Source organism: Amphiprion ocellaris, chromosome 6 (genome assembly GCF_022539595.1).
Source record: "Amphiprion ocellaris isolate individual 3 ecotype Okinawa chromosome 6, ASM2253959v1, whole genome shotgun sequence".
Classification (NCBI taxonomy): Eukaryota; Metazoa; Chordata; class Actinopteri; family Pomacentridae; genus Amphiprion; species Amphiprion ocellaris.
This window is the reverse complement of record NC_072771.1, coordinates 11,776,131-11,796,932: the sequence shown is the minus strand read 5'-3', so window position 1 is coordinate 11,796,932 and position 20,802 is coordinate 11,776,131. Positions and strand designations below refer to the sequence as shown.

At 40.0% G+C, this 20,802-nt stretch overlaps 1 protein-coding gene across 1 annotated transcript in view; it reads left to right on the top strand.

Annotated features, from left to right (window-relative positions):
• Positions 1-20,227, top strand: part of zgc:110329 (uncharacterized protein LOC550500 homolog) — a 34,956-nt gene extending 14,729 nt beyond the window's left edge. The window contains exons 4-8 of the mRNA XM_055011627.1: positions 133-228; positions 3,390-3,506; positions 6,905-6,955; positions 17,944-18,060; positions 19,012-20,227. Of these exons, the coding sequence (XP_054867602.1) occupies positions 133-228; positions 3,390-3,506; positions 6,905-6,955; positions 17,944-18,060; positions 19,012-19,347 (717 nt within the window). The 3' untranslated portion in view covers positions 19,348-20,227. The remainder of the gene's footprint in view (positions 1-132; positions 229-3,389; positions 3,507-6,904; positions 6,956-17,943; positions 18,061-19,011) is intronic.
• Positions 20,228-20,802: the final 575 nt, after the last annotated feature.

Below are 20,802 nucleotides of genomic sequence, written 5' to 3'. Positions count from 1 at the left end.
GTAAGCGTTGTGAGCCATCCTGTACATATTTGTAATACCCCAATGATTTGATCTCCTCATTGTACTTTCTGATTGGCATCATGTTTGTCAGTTACCCTAACAATAACTACGTCTTCTCTCTGTTTTATCTAGACGTCTGCCTTGTTTCAGAGTAGTATACGAGAAGGGATCAAACACTATTACGATGACCTCGACTTCAAAAACATCTTGGACTATGTGCAGCAAAAGGTAGTTTACCATCCTACTTAGAAAACATTGACAGACAGGACATTCATTTGCATATATTAGAATTATATAGAATATATTAGAAATATATTAGAAATAATTTGGTTGCAGGTATTGGTGTAAAATATTGAGGTATGATGTGATAAATAAATGAGGGATAAAAAGATGTGGGCTGTACCAGCCAGAGGTTATCTAGAGGAGTCTGGAAGTACTTCATTTGCTTTAGCGTTTCCCAGATGCTTTCTCTCTATTGGTGCACGGTACCCATTAACAGAAAAGCCTGTAACCATACATACCGACGATGTTCAACAAAACAAGCACTGTAGGCTTTATGACTTTTTTTTCAAGCGTGTTAGGCTTGATAGTAGCAGTATGTAGAGTAATTGGACCTACAATGTCAGGTTATCTACTAATCAGAAGGTGGGTGGTTCGATCCTTGCCGTTCTGCCTACCTGAACCAGAAGTTTTTCTCAATGGCAGGTGCATCCCTTGCATGGCAGCTTTGTTGTGTTGTGTAAGTGAGTGACTGGAAAACATTGTAAAGCGCTTGGAGTACCACTAACTTGAGAAGTGTTTTGTAAGTGTAGGTACAATTAACCATAATTAAGGTTCATGTTGCAGATGTTTAAAAAAGTACGGACCCCTTTCCATCATTTTGCTCTTTTGAAAACAAGCTTCAAATCTACAGATGTGTTTTAGAAAAGGAAAAAGATGAAGCGGTATGTGTTTGTCTATGTGGCTGGAGTTGCAGAAACGCAATACAAGAAAAAAAGCTGGTGAAATTTTAGTGGCAACCTGCAGCTACTAAATCTATCAAAAGAATGATTGGATATAAAGGAAATGTTTCTTTTTGTGATATTTATTTCATGTGTTCAAGAACTGTAAAACTGGCGTTAGCATCGGTTCCACCAAGGTTTAATCTCCACAGGTTCAGTGGCATTATTTATTGAACTTCGAAGACATAGGCTGTAATATCAATCAATCAAAGTTTATTTGTAGAGCACTTTACAACAACATAACAGAAGACCAAAGTGCTTTCCAAACAGCATAATAAAACAAAACAATACAATTTTGGATTATTATTAAACCATAAAACCCATAAAAACACAAAACTACAAAAACCAGAAAAAAACATAAAAACCATAAAACAGTCCTAGGACTCGAAAGCACGTCTAAATAGATGGGTTTTCAGTCTGGACTTAAAAAGCGGCAGGTCAGTGATAACGCAGAGCTCGAGTGGGAGTGCGTTCCAGAGTCTCGAGGCAGCAACAGCAAAGCACCGATCACCGCACTGCTTATACCGGGATCTGGGCACGTCTAGCACCACCTGTGTCGACGACTGGAGGGCTCTGCTGGGGCGGTGGATGGTTAAAAGCTTGGATATATATAAGGGAGCTAGGCCATAAAGGGCTTTAAAAACAAATGTTAAAATTTTGAACTCGATATGATGATGGACCAGGAGCCAATGGAGGGCAGAGAGGATGGGAGTGATCTGAGTGTGTCTGGATGTGCGGGTTAACAGACAGGCAGCTGCATTTTGAACAAATTGTAGTCGAAAGAGTGATGATTGTGTGATACCAGAACTGATAAAAGTGTGAATGGCCTTCTCCAGGTCGTGTTTGGAAAGGAAGGGCTTGACTTTGGTGAGAAGACGTAGCTGAAAAAAGCTAGCCTTGACAACGGAAGCAACTTGCCTGTCAAATCTCAACTCGCTATCAAAAATGACTCCAAGGTTTAATATCTGATAAGCAGCTGTGTAAAGAGTCCAGAGCAGATGCAGCATTGGGGAGCACAGGCAGATAGAGCTGGAGGTCATCAGCATACAGGTAGAAAGACAGGTTATGCTTTGCAATGGTGGCTCCAAGTGGCAGCATATATAACGAAAACAGAATAGGTCCAAGGATGGACCCTTGAGGTACCCCGGATGACAGCGAGGCAGATAGAGATGAGTGATCATCAAATATCATAGCGAAAGTCCTGTTCGTCAGGTAGGAGCTGAACCACTGGAGAACAGTGTCCTGTAGACCAACATGATGAGCCAAACGAGAAGTTAGTATGGAGTGGTCCACAGTGTCAAAAGCTGCTGTAAGGTCCAACATCACCAGGAGTACTGGCTTTTTAGTGTCCAGAGATTGTAAGATGTCATTGTGCACCTTAAGGAGAGCTGATTCTGTGCTGTGACGCGTTCTAAAACCAGACTGAAATTTTTCTAAAATACTGTTTCAAGAAAAGAAAAGGTTGCAACTGAATAAAAACAATCTTTTCTAAAACCTTAGATAAAAACAGCAAATGAGAGACCGGTCTAAGATTAGATAAAACAGCAGGGGCAAGGTTGGGTTTTTTAAGAAGTGGTCTGACCACGGCATGTTTAAAGACAGCTGGGACAGATCCAGCACTAAGGCAGCTGTTTCTCAAGGCAAGCAGACAGGGGGCCACTGTATTAAAGACCTGTTTGAGCAGTTTAGCTGGCATAATGTCAAGGGGACAATTAGTGGGTCTCATCCCCTGAACCACTTCAGAAAGTGAAGACAGGGACACAGGTTCAAACATATCAAAAACAGCAGGGGGTGCAGGAGGAATGTATGTATCAGCACCATGAGCATTACTGTCAATGCCCATCCTGACTGCAGCCAGCCTGTCCACAAAATGATGCAAAAACCTTTCACAATAGGTGTTTAATCTTTGACTGTGGGAGAAATAATGTTGCCTCTCAACTATCATTTTAGCAGTTTATAGATTCTGTAGATAGAGCAGTATATCCTGCTGTCATGGGCCTTTAACTGATGGTCAAAAACTCTGTAGCTCTTCATGTGACCACCTGCTTTCTACTGCAAATACAGTGACTTCACATTTCTGTAGGAATTGGATGTACAGAAGGAAAATTTGTCTCTCTCTGGGTTAGGGGGGTGGACGGGTACAAAGTAGGATGGCAGCTGGGCGGTGTAAGTGAGGCAGAATGAGAGGCAGAATGATGAGTGAGCTTTGGCTTAACGCTGAGGCACAACCGATGTGGATTGGAAAGGAGAAGTCCACTCTCAGTGTGTTGTTTTTTGAAAGATTTGAAAATTTTTGGTCTTGTTTTTGTTTGTTAATTTGAGATTTTCTTTTGCTTTTATGTCACATGCTTCCTAATGTGCTTGTCTTCATTCTTTTTTGTTTTCCAGTTTTCATGTTGTGGAGGGGATGAGTATAAGGACTGGGGAGTCAATCAGTACCATTTCTGCAATGGTACTGGTCCTCTAGCCTGTGGCGTTCCATATACCTGCTGTGTTCAACGCAAGGTGAGTATTGGCAACACATATACACAGTAATAAAAAATGAGAGCTGTTTTTATGATTATTTGTCTTCCTTCTTAAGGGTGTATTTACACCTGTAATGAGTTGTTTTTAAACATAGTTTTTTTGGACATTTTTGCCTTTATTGGGGCTTGGTGGTTAACACTTTCACCTTGCAGCTAGAAGATCCCTGGTTCGTATCCCCGCCTTCCCAAAATCTGCCTGCATGTAGTTTGCATGTTCTCCCTGTGTATGCATGGGTTTCTCTGGGTACTCCAGCTTCCTCCCACAGTCTCAAAACATGCTGAGGTTAATTGGTAACTCTAAATTGTCTGTAGGTGTGAATGTGAGTGTGGTTGTTTGTCTGTATGTGTAGCCCTGTGATAGACTGTTACCTGTCCAGGGTGTCCCCTGCTTTCACCCTAAGTCTGCTAGGATAGACTTCAGCCTCCCATGACCCTGATGGATGGATGGATGGATGGATGGATGGATGGATGGATGGACAGATGGACGGATGGATGCCTTTATTGGAAAGACAGTCAGAGGTAGAGGCAGGAAAGTGAGGAGTAGAGAGTAAGGTGGGGCTGATGTGATGCAATTCACCCTGGACCAGAATCGATCTCAGGGGCTATAGCCCTTATACATGGAGTACCTGCTCATCCATGTGAAATATAGGGTCTTCTAATTCTGTTCACTTTGATCCTGATCAGTGGAGAAAAAAATCAGTGGCTGTCCTTTGTTCTAGAAACACCTTCATTTGAAAGTCTTAACCCTTAGAGCTAGACATACACTCTTTGCCTCCAAATTTACATTTCCTCTTGATTGTTGAATTATTCTCTAAGTATTTATCGCAGTGACATGTAACACAAACCAAATGATGCTGCATGACTTGACCTTTCAAACAGTGCTACTTGCTTGTGTGTGGCAAAGTGTCAGCAAGAAAATTTATTTAGAGTTTCCCTTAAATTTAGTTACATTCGGCATAGATTTCTGCACCCATCTCCACACCCGTTACTCTACTTTGAATCGCTCATGAACTCATCTTTGCATAGGTATAATAATATATAAATATGTTATTTCTGTACAATGAAATCATTGCTTAGATACTACAGTTTTTCAGTTTTCAGTTTTTCTCAATTGATGCTTCTCAATTCACTGTTCCTGAAAAATAGCACACATTTCCCAACACACTGCACACTATTTTTTTTATTTGAACACAATTCACAAAGCATTGCACACTTGTGTCAGAAGCGCACTTTATTGTCAAAATCGGAACTTTAAGACACACGAAGCAAAACTAGGACACTGCACTGCTAAATACAAAACACTCTTCTCTCACTGTGTTTTCACATGAAGTGTAAAAAAAGATACAGTCCTCAAAAATGACAACTTAAACACAAATGCATCCTATAAATAAATCAGAGGGCCATTGCAGTGCCTGACTGTACATTTCATAATAAAAATATTCCTAGACAAAAAATACAGCACTGTATTGTACACAGTACAGTATGTAAATATTTACACCACGTCTGCATCAGTTCTTTCAGCCTGTTCAGGCCACAGGACCTCATCAACATCACAAGCTGTTTTCTCTGGCCAGGCAACGTGGAAAGAAGGACCTAGTGTGTCTGATCCAGCCCTGACATGCATCAACAGAAACATCCCCACATGCCAAGACCACTGATTGATAGAGATTTTCCCAAAGTATGGCTGCCCCTCATATACCTTCCACCTCCATGTAGAGAAGAATTCTTCTATAGGATTCAGAAAGGGAGAATATGGTGGCAGAAAAACCACAATAACTTGAGGGTTCATACTGAACCATTCCTGAATCAGTAGTCCTCTATGAAAACTAACATTGTCACAGATGTATTCATGTGTATCATCAGAATCCAACTGAAAAACTCTCTGGACCAAACGCACACAAAACACAGAAAAAGTCAGTCATGTACACTTTCTGTAATTTTAATAGCACTTGTGAAGCAGAATTATACATTAGATTTTTTACAGTATTCTCAAAACATTTCTGACTGCTTCCATTGTTCCAGTATAGACATGTCGCTGAAGTGACAAACAACATTTATATACATGTAAAGTAAACCACTGTAAACTTGAAAACATTTACTTTATACACCATCCTTACCATCTACTGACCTCAACAACAGATTTCATTCTGAACAGCTAATGCTGTTTCCCAGCAGGTTTTATAGTGTGCTGTTCATTGGCGAAAGTGTTTTCAGTTTTGACCTGTTGTGTCTTAGTTGTGACAGCAGTGTCCCAATTCTGCTTCCTAGTGTTCACTTTTTGAAAAATGTGTGCTATGAGTGAAAAAGTGTGTTAAAATGAGCGAAAAATGTGTTCAGTCTTTTGCAAAAAGAGTGCAAGAGTTTTGGAGACTGTGTGCAAACCATGAATAGTGTCCAAATTTTGGACAGCAGTGTCCTGTTTTTGAGAAATGTGTGCAGTCAGTTGGTGGCTGTGTGCAGAGAATGGAATTTAGTGTCTTATCAGTTGAGAAAAACTGTAACATGTTGATGCAATGATATGTTTATATATTATCATATTACAAGAAAGAAAGAGCAGAACCAGAGCTTTTTAATTATGCTTGAAAGTCTGAAATTTTTATCAAACCATTTCATAGATGATTTGAATAGATGATTCGGATCTCAAAATGAATATCCGGATACCACCGTCGGGACCGGATATTCGGATATTCGGGTCCAACCCTACTAATTTCCATGCTAAGATGTGGACACAATTCGAAGGAACCCCTTTAACAAAATAATTACCAGATACTGATACCATGTGGTCAGTATTAGTGATTGTACCTGTGCCTGCTCCTCACAGCCGTGTTTGTTCCTGCTGATATATGGCTTAGATCCAGAAACTATCCACTGCATTAGTGATGTCTTGTGCCTTATCAAAGCAAGAAGAGACACTTGTCTATACAGCAAAGCTGTAATTGAAGGTATATGGCCTTTGGGAGCTTTCTGTCTTTAAATGAAATTTTGGTCCACTGTGCCCCCCTCTATCCTCCACATACCAAGTATCATTGCTGTTCCTTGACTCATTGATGCGGTCTCTGGAAGCAGTGGAGCTGTGCACTAGAAATTAATGACAGAATCATCCAGTACTCACTCTTTCAGACAACCACACACTCCAGAGAGAGAGGAGTTAATTAGAAAGGCTGAACATTGGCTAGATTTTTGCTGTCATCACTTTGTATCTGTCATTGCAGCAATGTTTTTCCCGAGGTTTAAGTTTATGCTTTAGCTGGCAGGGGACAGGTCCACCCCCTTGTGAGGTGCTGTGCTCTCAGATATGTCTCCATGGTGCAGTCTCTGGTCATCTTGGCTCAGTTAAACACTTGTCTCTGACACTCTAAATTGTGACTCCCTACACAGGTGGGAGAGGTCATCAACACCCTATGTGGTTACAAGACTCTGGATCAAGAGGTAAGAGCAACAATAATATTTTTGGCAACTAGATTTTGCATGTGTGACTTAACAAATTCTAATAAAATATTCTTGAAAACCCTTTATTTGGTAGCATGTCATACCCGATGAGTGGATAATGCCTGAGCTTACAACATAAGTGATGCTCCTATTGTACTTTTTTTATGTGACGATCGGCGTACGTTTGTCCGTTTGTTTGTCTGTCTGTCTGTTCGCAACATTACTCAAAAACGGACTAACGGATTTGGATGAAATTTTCAGAGAAGATCATAGGGCTGGGCGATAAATCGATTTTATCGATTAATTCAACTTTGTACTTAATGTCGATTTGTTTTAATGAAAATTGATTTTCTCATCAACATCCGCCACCAACGCCTGCCTACTGGGCTCCCGTAGTTCAGAGTGCGCGCCCCCATGGTGGCGAGCAGTGCAGATCTAAAGGCGCATGTGCAATAGATGCGATTTTCCCGCACGGCAACGCACCACATCTGAAAATTGCATGGACAGCGGGCGGTCACTACCGGACCACAACATTGTCACATGACAGCGCTGAGCAACAGCAGGCCGCTATGTGGTGACGTGACAGAGCTTTCAGCTGGACAGTCCGGCAGACAAGTCGGATAAACACAGCGGCTTGGCCGCAAATTTTCCCTTTTATTTCAAAAAACACATCAGCGAAAAGTATTTCTGAAAGCATTTATGGCGAGAAATAATCTGTGCAGCAGCTGAATCTGTCCTGGTTTTATGTCACCGACGCCTAGTTTAGAAGTTTGAGGACAGTTTCACGATGCGTGGAATCTCTGCACACCGCATCCAATTTGCATAAATTAGAAGTCAGTCTACTTTATGCAAATGAGCTGCAGCCCTCTCCGGGTAAACACACCAGATCGCAGTGGGAAACGCACTGCAACCGGACCAGCATGCCACATGCGGCGCATTTCCAGCTACAATCCAGTGTGTTTACCCAGAGAGGGCTACAGCTCATTTGCATAAAGTAGACTGGACTCCGGCATGTGGAGATTAGGTAGGGGGTAAAAAAAATAAAAATAAATGGATAAATCGTGAATCGGGATTTTTTGTGGAAAAAATCTGAGATTTTTTTTTTAGGCCATATCGCCCAGCCCTAGAAGGTCACAAATGACACAAGGACCAACTGATTAGATTTTGGCAGTGATGCGGCTTATAGTCTGGATCCACAGATTTGTTCAAGATTTCTGTATCATTGTGAGATAGCGGCACACCGTCACTGTAACTATGACGAGTGAACACTACGTCAGCTGCCTGCTGACGATCACATAATTGTGATCCTACTACAAATCCACCGCTATGGCTTACCCATCGCAAATGATACAAGGAACAATTGATTAAATTGTGGGGGTGTTTCTGAGTCCCATCAATTCCCGCCGCCCTCTCTATTTTTTAGGTAGTGCGATTTGGTATCCGTGCACAAACGTACACATGCATAACACACAGTACACGCACTAATAGATACTGAATACTGCTGTAAATACAATAAAATAAAATAAAAAAGAGATTCTTGCCATATTAAACTCCCAACTCCCAGAAGTAAGACCATGATAAGTGATTATAAGATGACAGTTGTTCTTGTAAAAATGAACAAACGCTCTAGACATATAACAATTTTGGACAATTTTTATTGGTAGAATTCGTGTTCAAGAGAAACAGAAGTAAAACATTAACAAATATTTGTGGGATGTGTTACACCAATACCAATTATGGAAAATCTTATTATATGGAGCAGGGCTCCAAACTAACATTTTACACTGGTTGCATTTGTGCAGTAGTTTTGAGTTCTTTTGTTCAGACATAAGCTAAATAGATAAATGTTGATTACCTTGACAGTTTCGGCGAGAGCTCTCACCTTCGTCAGAGACGTCTCACTGACAGTGTGTGACGTGCCAGCTGGCAGATTTTGACAGCCGGCATACATTTGTGCACCCCAAAATCCACTGCCTTTGGCACTGAATAATACATTACCTGTAGGTCTATACTCTTCACTCACTTACTGCAGCTATGCATCTGGACAGGTGTGTGGCTAAAAATCTGTTTGAAAACAGTGGAAAAAGTGTCCTACTGTCAAATCTACCTCAGCTGAAGCCTTTTTTTTAATTGAAAATGAATATACAGGAGGATACAAATTGGAAAAACAAAATGAAAACAACAAAGCAGAACAGAGATACTGTACATCAACCGTTACAATTTACATGCATCAAAGATATATACCTACTGTTGAAAAGTTTGGGGTCACTTAGAAATTTTAATTGTTTTTATTTAATAGGGACAATGCAGTTAACATAGCTTCAATACAGTTCATGAATCCGATGTGTTGCATGTAGAGTTTTAGCTACAACTAATTCTCAACTCCTGTCCCTAGTTGGGCTTTTAAAACAACCAAAACATACAAGATCACAATCCTTTAAAAGTACAATATACAAAAAACCTAAACAAATACAACCATAACTTACAGAATTAAGTTAAAAATCCTCACAAATCTATAAAACAAAAGCAAGAAGGAAAAGATAAAGTAAAATCTTACAAATCAATCCAAATTAGCTACTTACACTACAACACTTTAAAAATTAGTACAGCTCTGGTTTGCTTTTAGCCACACCTTAACTTAATGTCTATAATTTTAAAGAACAGCAGTTTTTCAATGAAGATAGCATTAAATGAATGATAAATCCAGTGTAGACATGGTTAATGTGGTAAATGACTATTTTAGCTGGAAACGACTGATTTTTAATGGAATGTCTACATAGGGGCACAGAGGAACATTTCCAGCAACCATCACTTCTGTGTTCTAATGCTACATTGTGTTAGCTAATGGTGTTGAAAGGCTAATTGATGATTAGAAAACCCTTGTGCAATTATGTTAGCACACGAATAAAAGTGTGAAATTTCATGGAAAACATGAAATTGTCTGGGTGACCCCAAACTTTTGACAGTAGTTTACATGTAGAAACATGTAGAATGTAAAAGGGACTACAGGGAGTAGTAAAATAAACCCCCCTTACTCTCTGAAAACCTCTGGACTATAGCACACAGTTTAAAGTAAATATTCCCCAAAATCTGGAAGTAATGCTTCCACCTCCAGCTCACTAAGTCTGGTATACATTATCTTGGAATCATGAAATCCTGAATCTCATAAATAGTGAGGCCTAATTAATGAAATACAAAAGTTTTTATTAAAAAGTATTAAATATATTGTCTAAAAAATGTTTTTCCATTGTGAATTATTTGTGCTGTGCTAAATACAGTGGCATGAAAAGGTATCTGAACCCTTTGGAATTTCTCACATTTCTGCATAAAATCACCATCAAATGTGATCTGATCTTTGTCAAAATCACACAAATGAAAAAACAGTGTCTGCTTTAACTAAAACCACCCAAACATTTGTAGGTTTTCATAATTTTAATGAGGATAACATGCAAACAATGACAGAAAGGGGAGGAATAAGTAACTGAACCTTCTGCCTAAGGAGACTTTGAGAGCAATTAATACCAATTTTTACCAAATAATTTAAGTCAGGGGTGTGTCCAATCACTGAGGAGTGGCTTAAAGCTGCCCTGCCCACTATAAAACACACACCTGGTAAGACTTGTGTCTTGATGAGAAGCATTGTCTGATGGGCACCATGGCTCGCTCAAAAGAGCTCTCTGAAGACCTGCGATCAAGAATTGTTGATTTGTATAAAGCTGGGAAAGGTTACAAAACCATCTCTAAAAGTCTGGATGTTCATCAATCCACAGTTAGAGAAATTCTCTACAAATGGAGAGAGTTTGACACTATTGCTTCTCCCCCAAGGAGTGGCCGTCCCCCAAAAATGACAAGAGTTCAGCGCAGATTGCTCAGAGAGGTAAAGAAGAACCCTAGAGTGTCTGCTGAAGACTTACAGAAATCACTGGCACAGTCCAATATCTCTGTGCATACATCGACAATATGTAAAACACTGGCCAAGAATGGTGTTCATGGGAGGACTCCACGGAGGAAGCCACTGCTGTCTAAAAAAAAATATTGCTGCATGTTTAATGTTCGCAGAAAGGCACTTGGACACTCCACAGAACTTCTGGCAAAATATTTTGTGGACTGATGAAACGAAAGTTGAATTGTTTGGGAGGAACAGACAACGTCATGTATGGAGGAAAAATAGAACAGCTCACCAACATCAACACCTCATCCCCACCGTGAAGCATGGTGGAGGGAGCATCATGGTTTGGGGCTGTTTTGCTGCCTCAGGGCCTGGACAACTTGCAATCATTAATAGAAAAATGAATTCAAAAGTTTATCAGGATGTTTTGCAGGAAAAGCTGAGGCCGTCCGTCAGACAGTTGAAGCTAAAAAGAGGATGGATTCTGCAACAGGACAATGACCCAAAACACAGAAGTAAATCAACTTCAGAATGGTTTCAGAAGAACAAAATACACGTTCTGGAGTGGCCAAGTCAAAGTCCTGGCTTGAACCCCATTGAGATGCTGTGGCATGACCTCAAGAGAGCGATTCATGCTAGACATCCCAGGAATCTGACCGAACTGCAGCAGTTTTGTAAAGAGGAATGGTCCAAGATTGATCCTGATCGATGTGTCAGACTGCTCTGCAACTACAGGAAACGTCTGGTTGAAGTTATTGCTGCCAAAGGGGGGGGGGCAACCAGATATTAAATGTGAAGGTTCAGCTACTTATTCCTCCCCCGTCTGTCATTGTTTGCATGTTATCCTCATTAAAAATATGAAAACTTATAAATGTTTGGGTGGTTTTAGTTAAAGCAGACACTGTTTTTTTCATTTGTGTGATTTTGACAAAGATCAGATCACATTTGATAGTGATTATATGCAGAAATGTGAAAAATTCCAAAGGGTTCAGATACTTTTTCATGCCACTGTATAAGATGTAAACAGAATTGTCAAGTGTATCCATTTGATGTTTTTAGTTTAGCCAGTATGTCATAGCTGTAAATGAACATTTAGGTTTTTCAGCAAAATAAGCTGTTCATGACAATCCAGTTTTGCCATTATGCTGAAGTTCTGATTCTCTTGTCAAGTTTAGTGGAAGTTTTCATATTCAAATATTAATAGCTGCTGTGTTGCTGCTGGCTGTCAATCATCATATACTCATCTGGAATTTTTCTGTCACTCAGCATCTAGTGACTGACTGAAAATAAGCAACCAACAGCCACAGCTGAAATGCCCTCTACTATACAGTGGGGATCGAAAGTTTGGGCACCCCAGGTAAAAACTTGTATTAATGTGCATAAAGAAGCCAAGGAAAGATGGAAAAATCTCCAAAAGGCATCAAATTACAGATGAGACATTCTTATAACATGTCAAAAAAGTTAGATTTTATTTCCATCATTTACACTTTCAAAATAACAGAAAACACAATAATGGCGTCTGCAAAAGTTTGGGCACCCTGCAGAGTTAATACCTTGTACTGCCCCCTTTGGCAAGTATCACAGCTTGTAAACGCTTTTTGTAGCCAGCTAAGAGTCTTTCAATTCTTGTTTGAGGTATCTTCGCCCATTCTTCCTTACAAAAGTCTTCTAGTTCTTTGAGATTTCTGGGCTGTCTGTCACGCACTGCTCTTTTAAGGTCTATCCATAGATTTTCGATGATGTTGAGGTCAGGAGATTGTGAAGGCCATGGCAAAACCTTCAGTTTACGCCTCTTGATGTAATCAAGGAGGTCACCAAAGTTAGTGTGGCATCGGTGTGTAACTTTGCCAAAACCATGTCGGACTCCGTAGTTTTCTCTGGACCCCTGCCTGATCTGACAAGCGATGATATGTTTAGCCGTATGGCATCGTTTCGCCGCTGGTCGTCTACGTGGTGTACTGCAAACGACGTTGGCTTTATAGACAATTGGAGCTCTTTCTGGGGAAAACCTGGTCTGATTAGGAGAGACGGCATCCATCCCACGTTGGCTGGTGCAGCTCTCATTTCTAGAAATATGGCTGATTTTATTAGAACTCCTAAAGCATGACAACCCAGAGTTCAGACCAGGATGCAGAGTTGTAGTCTTCCACACCTCACAACCACAGTTTCCTCTCAGCTGTCACCCTCCAGTAAATCACTTAGCTTTATTGAGACTGTGTCTGTCCCCCGACCACCAAAATTCAATAAATTAAGCAAATCAAAACTAAACAAAAGACATAGTAACCATAAAAATCTAATTAAAATTAATACCACTATTTCAACTGAGCGAAGAAACAGGACAATTAAATGTGGTCTGTTAAATATTAGATCTCTCTCGTCTAAATCTCTGTTAGTAAATGATTTGATAACTGATAACCAGATTGATTTGTTCTGTTTGACTGAAACCTGGTTGCAGCAGGAAGAATATGTTAGTCTAAATGAATCAACTCCTACTAGTCATACTAACTGTCATGTTCCTAGAATCACGGGCCGAGGAGGAGGAGTGGCAGCAATTTACCTCTCTAGCTTAAAAATGAACCAGAGACCTAAACCTAGTTACAGTTCATTTGAAAATCTTACTCTCAGTCTCTCTCATCCAGATTTAAAAGCTCAGAAACCAGTTTTATTTGTTGTTGTATATCGTCCTCCTGCTCCTTACTCTGAGTTTTTATCTCAATTCTCAGACTTTTTATCTGATTTAGTGCTCAGCTCAGATAAAGTCATTATTGTGGGTGACTTCAACATTCATGTTGACGTGGACAGTGACAGCCTTACGACTGCTTTTAATTCAATATTAGACTCAATTGGGTTTTCTCAACATGTAAATAAACCAACTCATAGTTTTAATCATACCCTTGACCTCGTTCTGACTTATGGCATAGAAATCAAACAGTTAACAGTATTTCCCCGGAACCCTCTTCTTTCTGACCATTTTATGATAACATTTCAATTTACAACAATAGATTGTATAGGAGTTAAGAATAAATATCATTACAGTAGATGTCTGTCTCACAATTCGGTGACTAAATTTAAGGAAATAATACCCTCTCTATTTAGTCCAGCACCACTTACTGATATAATGGAAGGGAAATATTATAATTTTACCCCCACAGAAGTGGATTATATTGTTAATAATGCTGCAGCCTCACTGCGTACAACACTTGATAGTGTTGCACCTGTAAAAAAGAAAGTTCTATCTCAGAGAGGACCTGCTCCTTGGTATAATTCCCAGCTGCGGACTTTAAAGCAGGCGTCCCGAAAGCTGGAAAGGAAGTGGTACTCCACTAATTTAGAGGAAGTTTATGTAGCTTGGAAAAAAAGTCTAGTAATTTATAAAAAAGCTCTTCGTAATGCCAGGACAACATATTATTCATCTTTAATAGAGGAAAACAAGAACAACCCCAGGTTTCTCTTCAGCACTGTAGCCAGGCTGACAAAGAGTCAGAGCTCTGTTGAAACTTGTATTCCTTTAGCTTTGAGCAGTAACAACTTCATGAGCTTCTTTACAAATAAAATTATTACGATTAGAGAAAAAATTAATCTGGCCCTTCCTGCAAATGTCACAGATGTATCATCGAGTACAGATACTTTAGAATTGGCTGTAAGACCAGATGGATATTTAGAATTTTTCACCCCCATACATCTCTCTGAACTCATTTCAATAGTTTCTACATCCAAACCATCAACATGTCTTTTAGATCCTATCCCAACTAGACTGTTCAAGGAGGCTTTACCTTTAATTAATTCCTCAATGTTAGATCTGATTAATCTCTCTCTAGTAACAGGTTATGTACCACAGGCTTTTAAGGTTGCTGTAATCAAACCTTTACTTAAAAAGCCCACTCTAGATCCAGATGTTTTAGCCAACTATAGACCAATTTCCAACCTCCCATTTCTCTCTAAAATTCTGGAAAGAACAGTTGCAAATCAATTATATGAACATTTACAAAGGAATAGCCTGTTTGAAGAGTTTCAGTCAGGCTTCAGAGTGCATCATAGCACAGAAACAGCTCTGGTGAAAGTTACTAATGACCTTCTCATAGCGTCAGATAATGGACTGGTCTCTATACTTATTTTATTGGACCTTAGTGCAGCATTCGATACAATCGACCACAAACTTTTATTACAGCGACTAGAACATTCTATTGGCATTAAAGGGTCAGCACTGGACTGGTTTAAATCCTACTTATCAGACAGGTTCCAGTTTGTGCATGTCAACAATGACTCTTCTGAGCATACTAGGGTTAATCATGGAGTTCCTCAGGGTTCTGTTTTAGGACCAATACTGTTCACATTATACATGCTTCCCCTAGGCAACATTATTAGGAAGCACTGTATTAATTTCCATTGTTATGCTGACGACACTCAATTGTATTTATCTATGAAGCCAAATGAAACTAATCAGCTAGCTAGACTGCAAGATTGTCTTAAGGACATAAAGACCTGGATGACCTATAATTTCTTACTACTAAATTCAGACAAGACTGAAGTCATTGTATTTGGCCCCAAACATCTTAGAGAATTGCTTTCAAAGCATATAGTTACTCTGGATGGCATTACATTGGCCTCCAGTACTACTGTGAGGAACCCCGGTGTTATCTTTGACCAGGACATGTCCTTTAACTCGCACATAAAACAAATCTGTAGGACTTCCTTTTTCCACCTGAGAAATATTGTGAAAATCAGGAACATCCTGTCTCAGAGTGATGCAGAAAAACTAGTCCATGCATTTGTTACTTCTAGGCTTGACTACTGTAATTCCTTATTATCAGGTTGTCCCAATAGCTCTCTGAAACATCTACAGCTGATCCAAAACGCTGCAGCCAGAGTACTGACGGGAGTTAGCAAGAGAGATCATATTTCTCCTATATTGGTTTCTCTTCATTGGCTCCCTGTTAAATCTAGAATAGAATTCAAAATCCTTCTTCTGACATATAAAGCTCTTAACAACCAATCTCCATCATATCTTAAAGATCTGATAGTACCATATTACCCTAGCAGAACTCTTCGCTCTCAGACTGCAGGCTTACTTGTTGTTCCTAGAATCTCTAAAAGTAGAATGGGAGGCAGAGCCTTCAGTTATCAGGCACCTCTCCTGTGGAACCAGCTCCCAGTTTGGGTTCGGGAGGCGGACACCCTCTCTACTTTTAAGACCAGGCTTAAAACCTTCCTTTTCGACAAAGCTTATAGTTAGGGCTGACTGGGTGACCCTGACGGGGTGAGCTGGTGTTTTCATTTGCACAACTGACTTCCCCTCTTGACGTCCCTTTAGTTTGCCCCTAGTTATGCTGCTATAGGCCTAGGCTGCTGGGGAACCTCTCTGGATGCACTGAGCCCTTCTCTAACTACCTATGTATTTACTATATATACCATTATTGCATTACATTCACTCTGTTTCTTTCTGTGTCCTTTCTCCGAGTGTCCCTGGTCCCAGAGCTGGATGCTGGATGCTTCAGATGTGTGGCTGTGTTTTATGGTCCTTGTGTCCCACCCCCCACCTCTCTATCTCTACCCCTCTATCTGTATCCCTCTATCTCTACCTCTACCCCTCTATCTCTACCTCTCTACTTCTTCTGTCCCTCTCAACCCGCCCGGCCAGCAGGCAGATGGGTCCCCCCACATTAGAGCCGGGTTCTGCTCGAGGTTTTTTTTCCCTGTTAAAAGGGTGTTTTCCTTGCCACTGTCGCCTTTTGGCTTGCTCTGGGGGTCAGGCATATGGGTTCTGTAAAGCGTCTCGAGACAATTTGACTGTAATTGGCGCTATATAAATAAAATTGAATTGAATTGAATTGAATTGAATTAATCCACCGTGGATTTTGAGGTGTGTTTAGGATCATTGGCCATTTGTAGAAGCCATCCTCTCTTTAACTTCAGCTTTTTCACAGATGGCATCACAGTTAGCGTCCAAAACTTGCTGAAATTTTATTGAATCCATTTTCCCTTCTACTCGTGAAATGTTCCCTGTGCCACTGGCTGCAATACAACCCCAAAGCATGATTGAGCCACCCCCATGCCTAACAGTTGGACAGAGGTTCTATTTATTAAATTCTGTGCCCTTTCTTCTCCAAACGTACCTTTGCTCATTGCGGCCAAAAAGTTCTATTTTAACCTCATCGGTCCACAGAACTTGTTTCCAAAGTGCATCAGGCTTGTCTATATGTTCATTTGCAAACTTCAAATGCTGATTTTTGTGGTGAGGACACAGAAGAGGTTTTCTTCTGATGACTCTTCCATGAAGACCATATTTGTACAAGTATCTCTTTATAGTGGAATAGTGTACCACAACTCCAGTGTCTGCCAGATCTTTCTGGAGGGATCGTGCAGTCAAACGTGGGTTTTGACTTGCTTTTCTCACAATCCTCCGAGCTGTTCTGTCTGATATTTTTCTTGGTCTTCCAGATCTTGCTTTAACTTCCACTGTTCCTGATGACTGCCATTTCTTAATTACATTCCGAACAGAGGATATTGGCATCTGAAAATGCTTTGCTATCTTCTTATAGCCTTCTCCTGCTTTGTGAGCGTCAACTATTTTCAGTTTCAGTGTTCTAGACAACTGCTTAGAAGAACCCATGGTGCTGATTGTTGGGGTAAGGTCAGATGAATCTGGGCATTTAAAACCTTTGAGATTGACATCACCTGGTCTTTCCAGACGATGATTGTGAACAATCCATGACACTGTCAGGTCTCAGCTTTCCAAAGGGGGCGGTGCATGCTAAAACTCTGCAGGATGCCCAAACTTTTGCAGACGCCATGATTGTGTTTTCTGTTATTTTGAAAGTGTAAATGATGGAAATAAAATCTAACTTTTTTTGACATGTTATAAGAATGTCTCATCTGTAATTTGATGCCTTTTGGAGATGTTTCCATCTTTCCTTGGCTTCTTTATGCACATTAATACAAATTTATACCTGGGGTGCCCAAACTTTCGATCCCCACTGTATGTGGCAGCTTTGGAGTTTTAGAACCTTACTGGCTCAGCTTTCTCTTTTATGGTGGCTGTTGAATTTGGGTTTAAGATTGGAACTTTCCTGTTGTTTTCTGTCTCTGGTCTGTGTATCAGCGTGAAACCCTGCATGAGTTGATCCATGTGCGAGGCTGCATCCATGCAGTCAACCTCTGGATGAGTGACAACATTGGAATAACCATTGCACTCTGCTGCGCTATTGGGCTGCCACAGGTAATTGAAAACTCAAAGCACTGACTCACTGAAACTGAACTCTGTTTGAAACCTTCTTTTAAACCAAATGCACCTCTCCTGAACTGAGGCCGTTTATCAGAACAGAAAACCCCTACTTCCAGTGAAAGTTTCTGAAGGCTAATTCACATTCATTTTTCTGCCTGTCAAATCATTTTCTTTTTCTATGCTGTCACGAAAAAAAGATTTTAACACTCTGAGAATGTTGGTAAAACCTAAATTGATTTTTTAGAACTTTAAATTTCCAGCAACTTTCTCCAGCGACTCAGCTTTAACATTTTCTCTGCTACACACTTTTTGGTAAACCTTAACTTGTGTGCTGCACATGACAATGTCCACAAATCTTTTCTTGACTAAATTAAAATTTGTTTGCTTACTTCATTTCTTTCTGTCTTTGCAAATTCTGAGTCTAATAAATTATGTAATTTTTTCAATTTTTGAGAAGATAAAATGGCTTTGAAACCCACTGGCAGGTTTTGGGGCTCAGAACTAGGACAAAGTTGTACAGAAGAGCAGTCAGAGCTCTGCACCAGTGTTACTAACTCTACTTTGCAGACTTGCCCTCCACTAGTATTTTGTCTTTACTGAGGTTACTTTAGTTTTTTGTTAGATTTAGTTTGAAGATCTGACAGTTTAGTGTGTCAGATCTTTAAAAAAGAGATTGAATACTTTTTCACTGCACTTTCTCTTTTGTCAGGAGTGCTCATTGATCAGTCCTGTGCTATAAGGATTAGTTGGTTAATGCATTAGTCAGTGAGAGAAAATAAATTAATAGTTTGTGATAAATCATTTATGATTTTGTGACTTTGCTTGAAATCAAAATTAATTAGTTAATGGAACAAATATGTTACTGATCATTATTGAAAACAGCTGTAATGATTACACATGACACAGGAGAGTATTTATATTGAGGACTTCCATGTCTCCCTGCAGCTGCTGGGCATCATCCTGAGCTGTGTTTTCTGGAACCTGCTGGTGGACATGAGCGAGTCGGCCGACATGGTGGACTTCAAGCTGAAGAAGTCTGAGTTTGAGTACAGCGAGCTGGACCTGGCCGGCGCCGGCTGGTGCATGTGCCTGCCAAGGGATGGCGGCTACCTGCCCATCCCTGCCTCTGAGCCCGAACTCGACCCCATTGACATTCACCTACAGAAGCTCAAGAAGCAGCAGCCTCGCACACACGCTCAGCTTCGAGAACTGCAGCAGTCCAGATCAGCCACCGGGCTGGACGAAGTAGACGTTGGCCGGAAGCAGAAAAGGGAACATTGAGCGGTCTTCTTTTGCCCTGTCCTGCCTTTTGGGTTTTTGCCTTTTTTTTTCTGTCATTGTAATCACTTCATTAGTTGGAATTATGTTGCACTACTTAATGGTTGAACCTGTCAGTCATTGGATGAAGAGAAATTTGTTGAGCTAAGGAATCAAAAGTATTTTGGCACTCTGTTGATAAGTTTGTTTACAGCAAAATTTGGAATCTGCAACATTGGCTGTTTTTAAAGAACATTTTTTTTGTGTGTCATTTGTTGCTCTTCAAGGATTTATGGCATTATATCATGTTTTATTTACATTTTTAGCCTTTGAAATTGAGCTATGTCTCATGTGCTAAAGCTTACCTCAGGCTATTTTGAAAATAGCCCATAGTCAGAGGACAGTTCTCTTTGGTGTATAAATTAATGGTAGCTTGAAAAGGTGTTTTTCAGTGTCGGAGAAATAGGAATTGCCAAGTATGTCTTGCGTGTCGCGTCTGTGACGGATGTATCAATGTGTATTATTTGATTTTATTATTATGATTTAAATTTGATTTTGTGCAATCGGTGTACATTGTAAGACTGATAGTTGTGAAATAATATGGGGTGCATGTTTTGTACTGTATATGAAGTAAGTTTAAAGGGAAAAAACAACTAAAAAAAACTGTCTACATGTCAGGCTCTCATCGGGGGGGCTTCAGTCTTTTCCATTTTTTTAACTAAACTTTTTATTCCTCCCATCTTTAAAAGGAACAACTAAAGGGATTATCCAGGCTACAAATCTAGTGAAAAGCAACTCTGACAGTTTTTGTATCTGAGTTATGCACTGTTTTGAGATTCCCCCTAGCTCCTGCCTTGTATCAACACTACTGTTCTTGTCAATAAAGCTGAATTTGTCTACCGGCTTTTTGCAAAGTTGTTACTTTGGAGGGTGTGTTCCGTATTTATATGTTTTACCAGTTCTCACAAAACTTGCTAACATCAGTGTATTCACAATCACTTTTTAAAAGTCCTTTATTTTGGAAATCAGTTTTTTAAAAAAACAACTACAAAAGAAACTGAATGTGAATACTTCAAATTCTGTTGAATCCTGTCTTTACCTAAACACCCAAAAACTTCAAGCCAAAATGTTCTCCAGAGGCAATTAGGCAACCAAAACCACAGCTGAATCATCGGGTGCATGGTTCCGATACCCATACTAACATACTTTATGACACGACAGAAAAAGATTGTGTCTCCCAATACATAGGGCATTTAGGGCAGTTTGCCAGTAATACCAGGATGTCTTACTGCATCTGGTTGCATTAAGCAGTTTGCACACCAGCATGCTTTTCTCCCAATTCAGGCCCACAATCCTGTGTGCAGAGACATAGGAGAGCTCATTTTGCTCTACAGGTTGATGAACATATGAGCAAAACGGTCAAAGTTTAAGATGCAATCTCCTGACGAAGAACTAGGTTGTATGTATGCACCATAGACT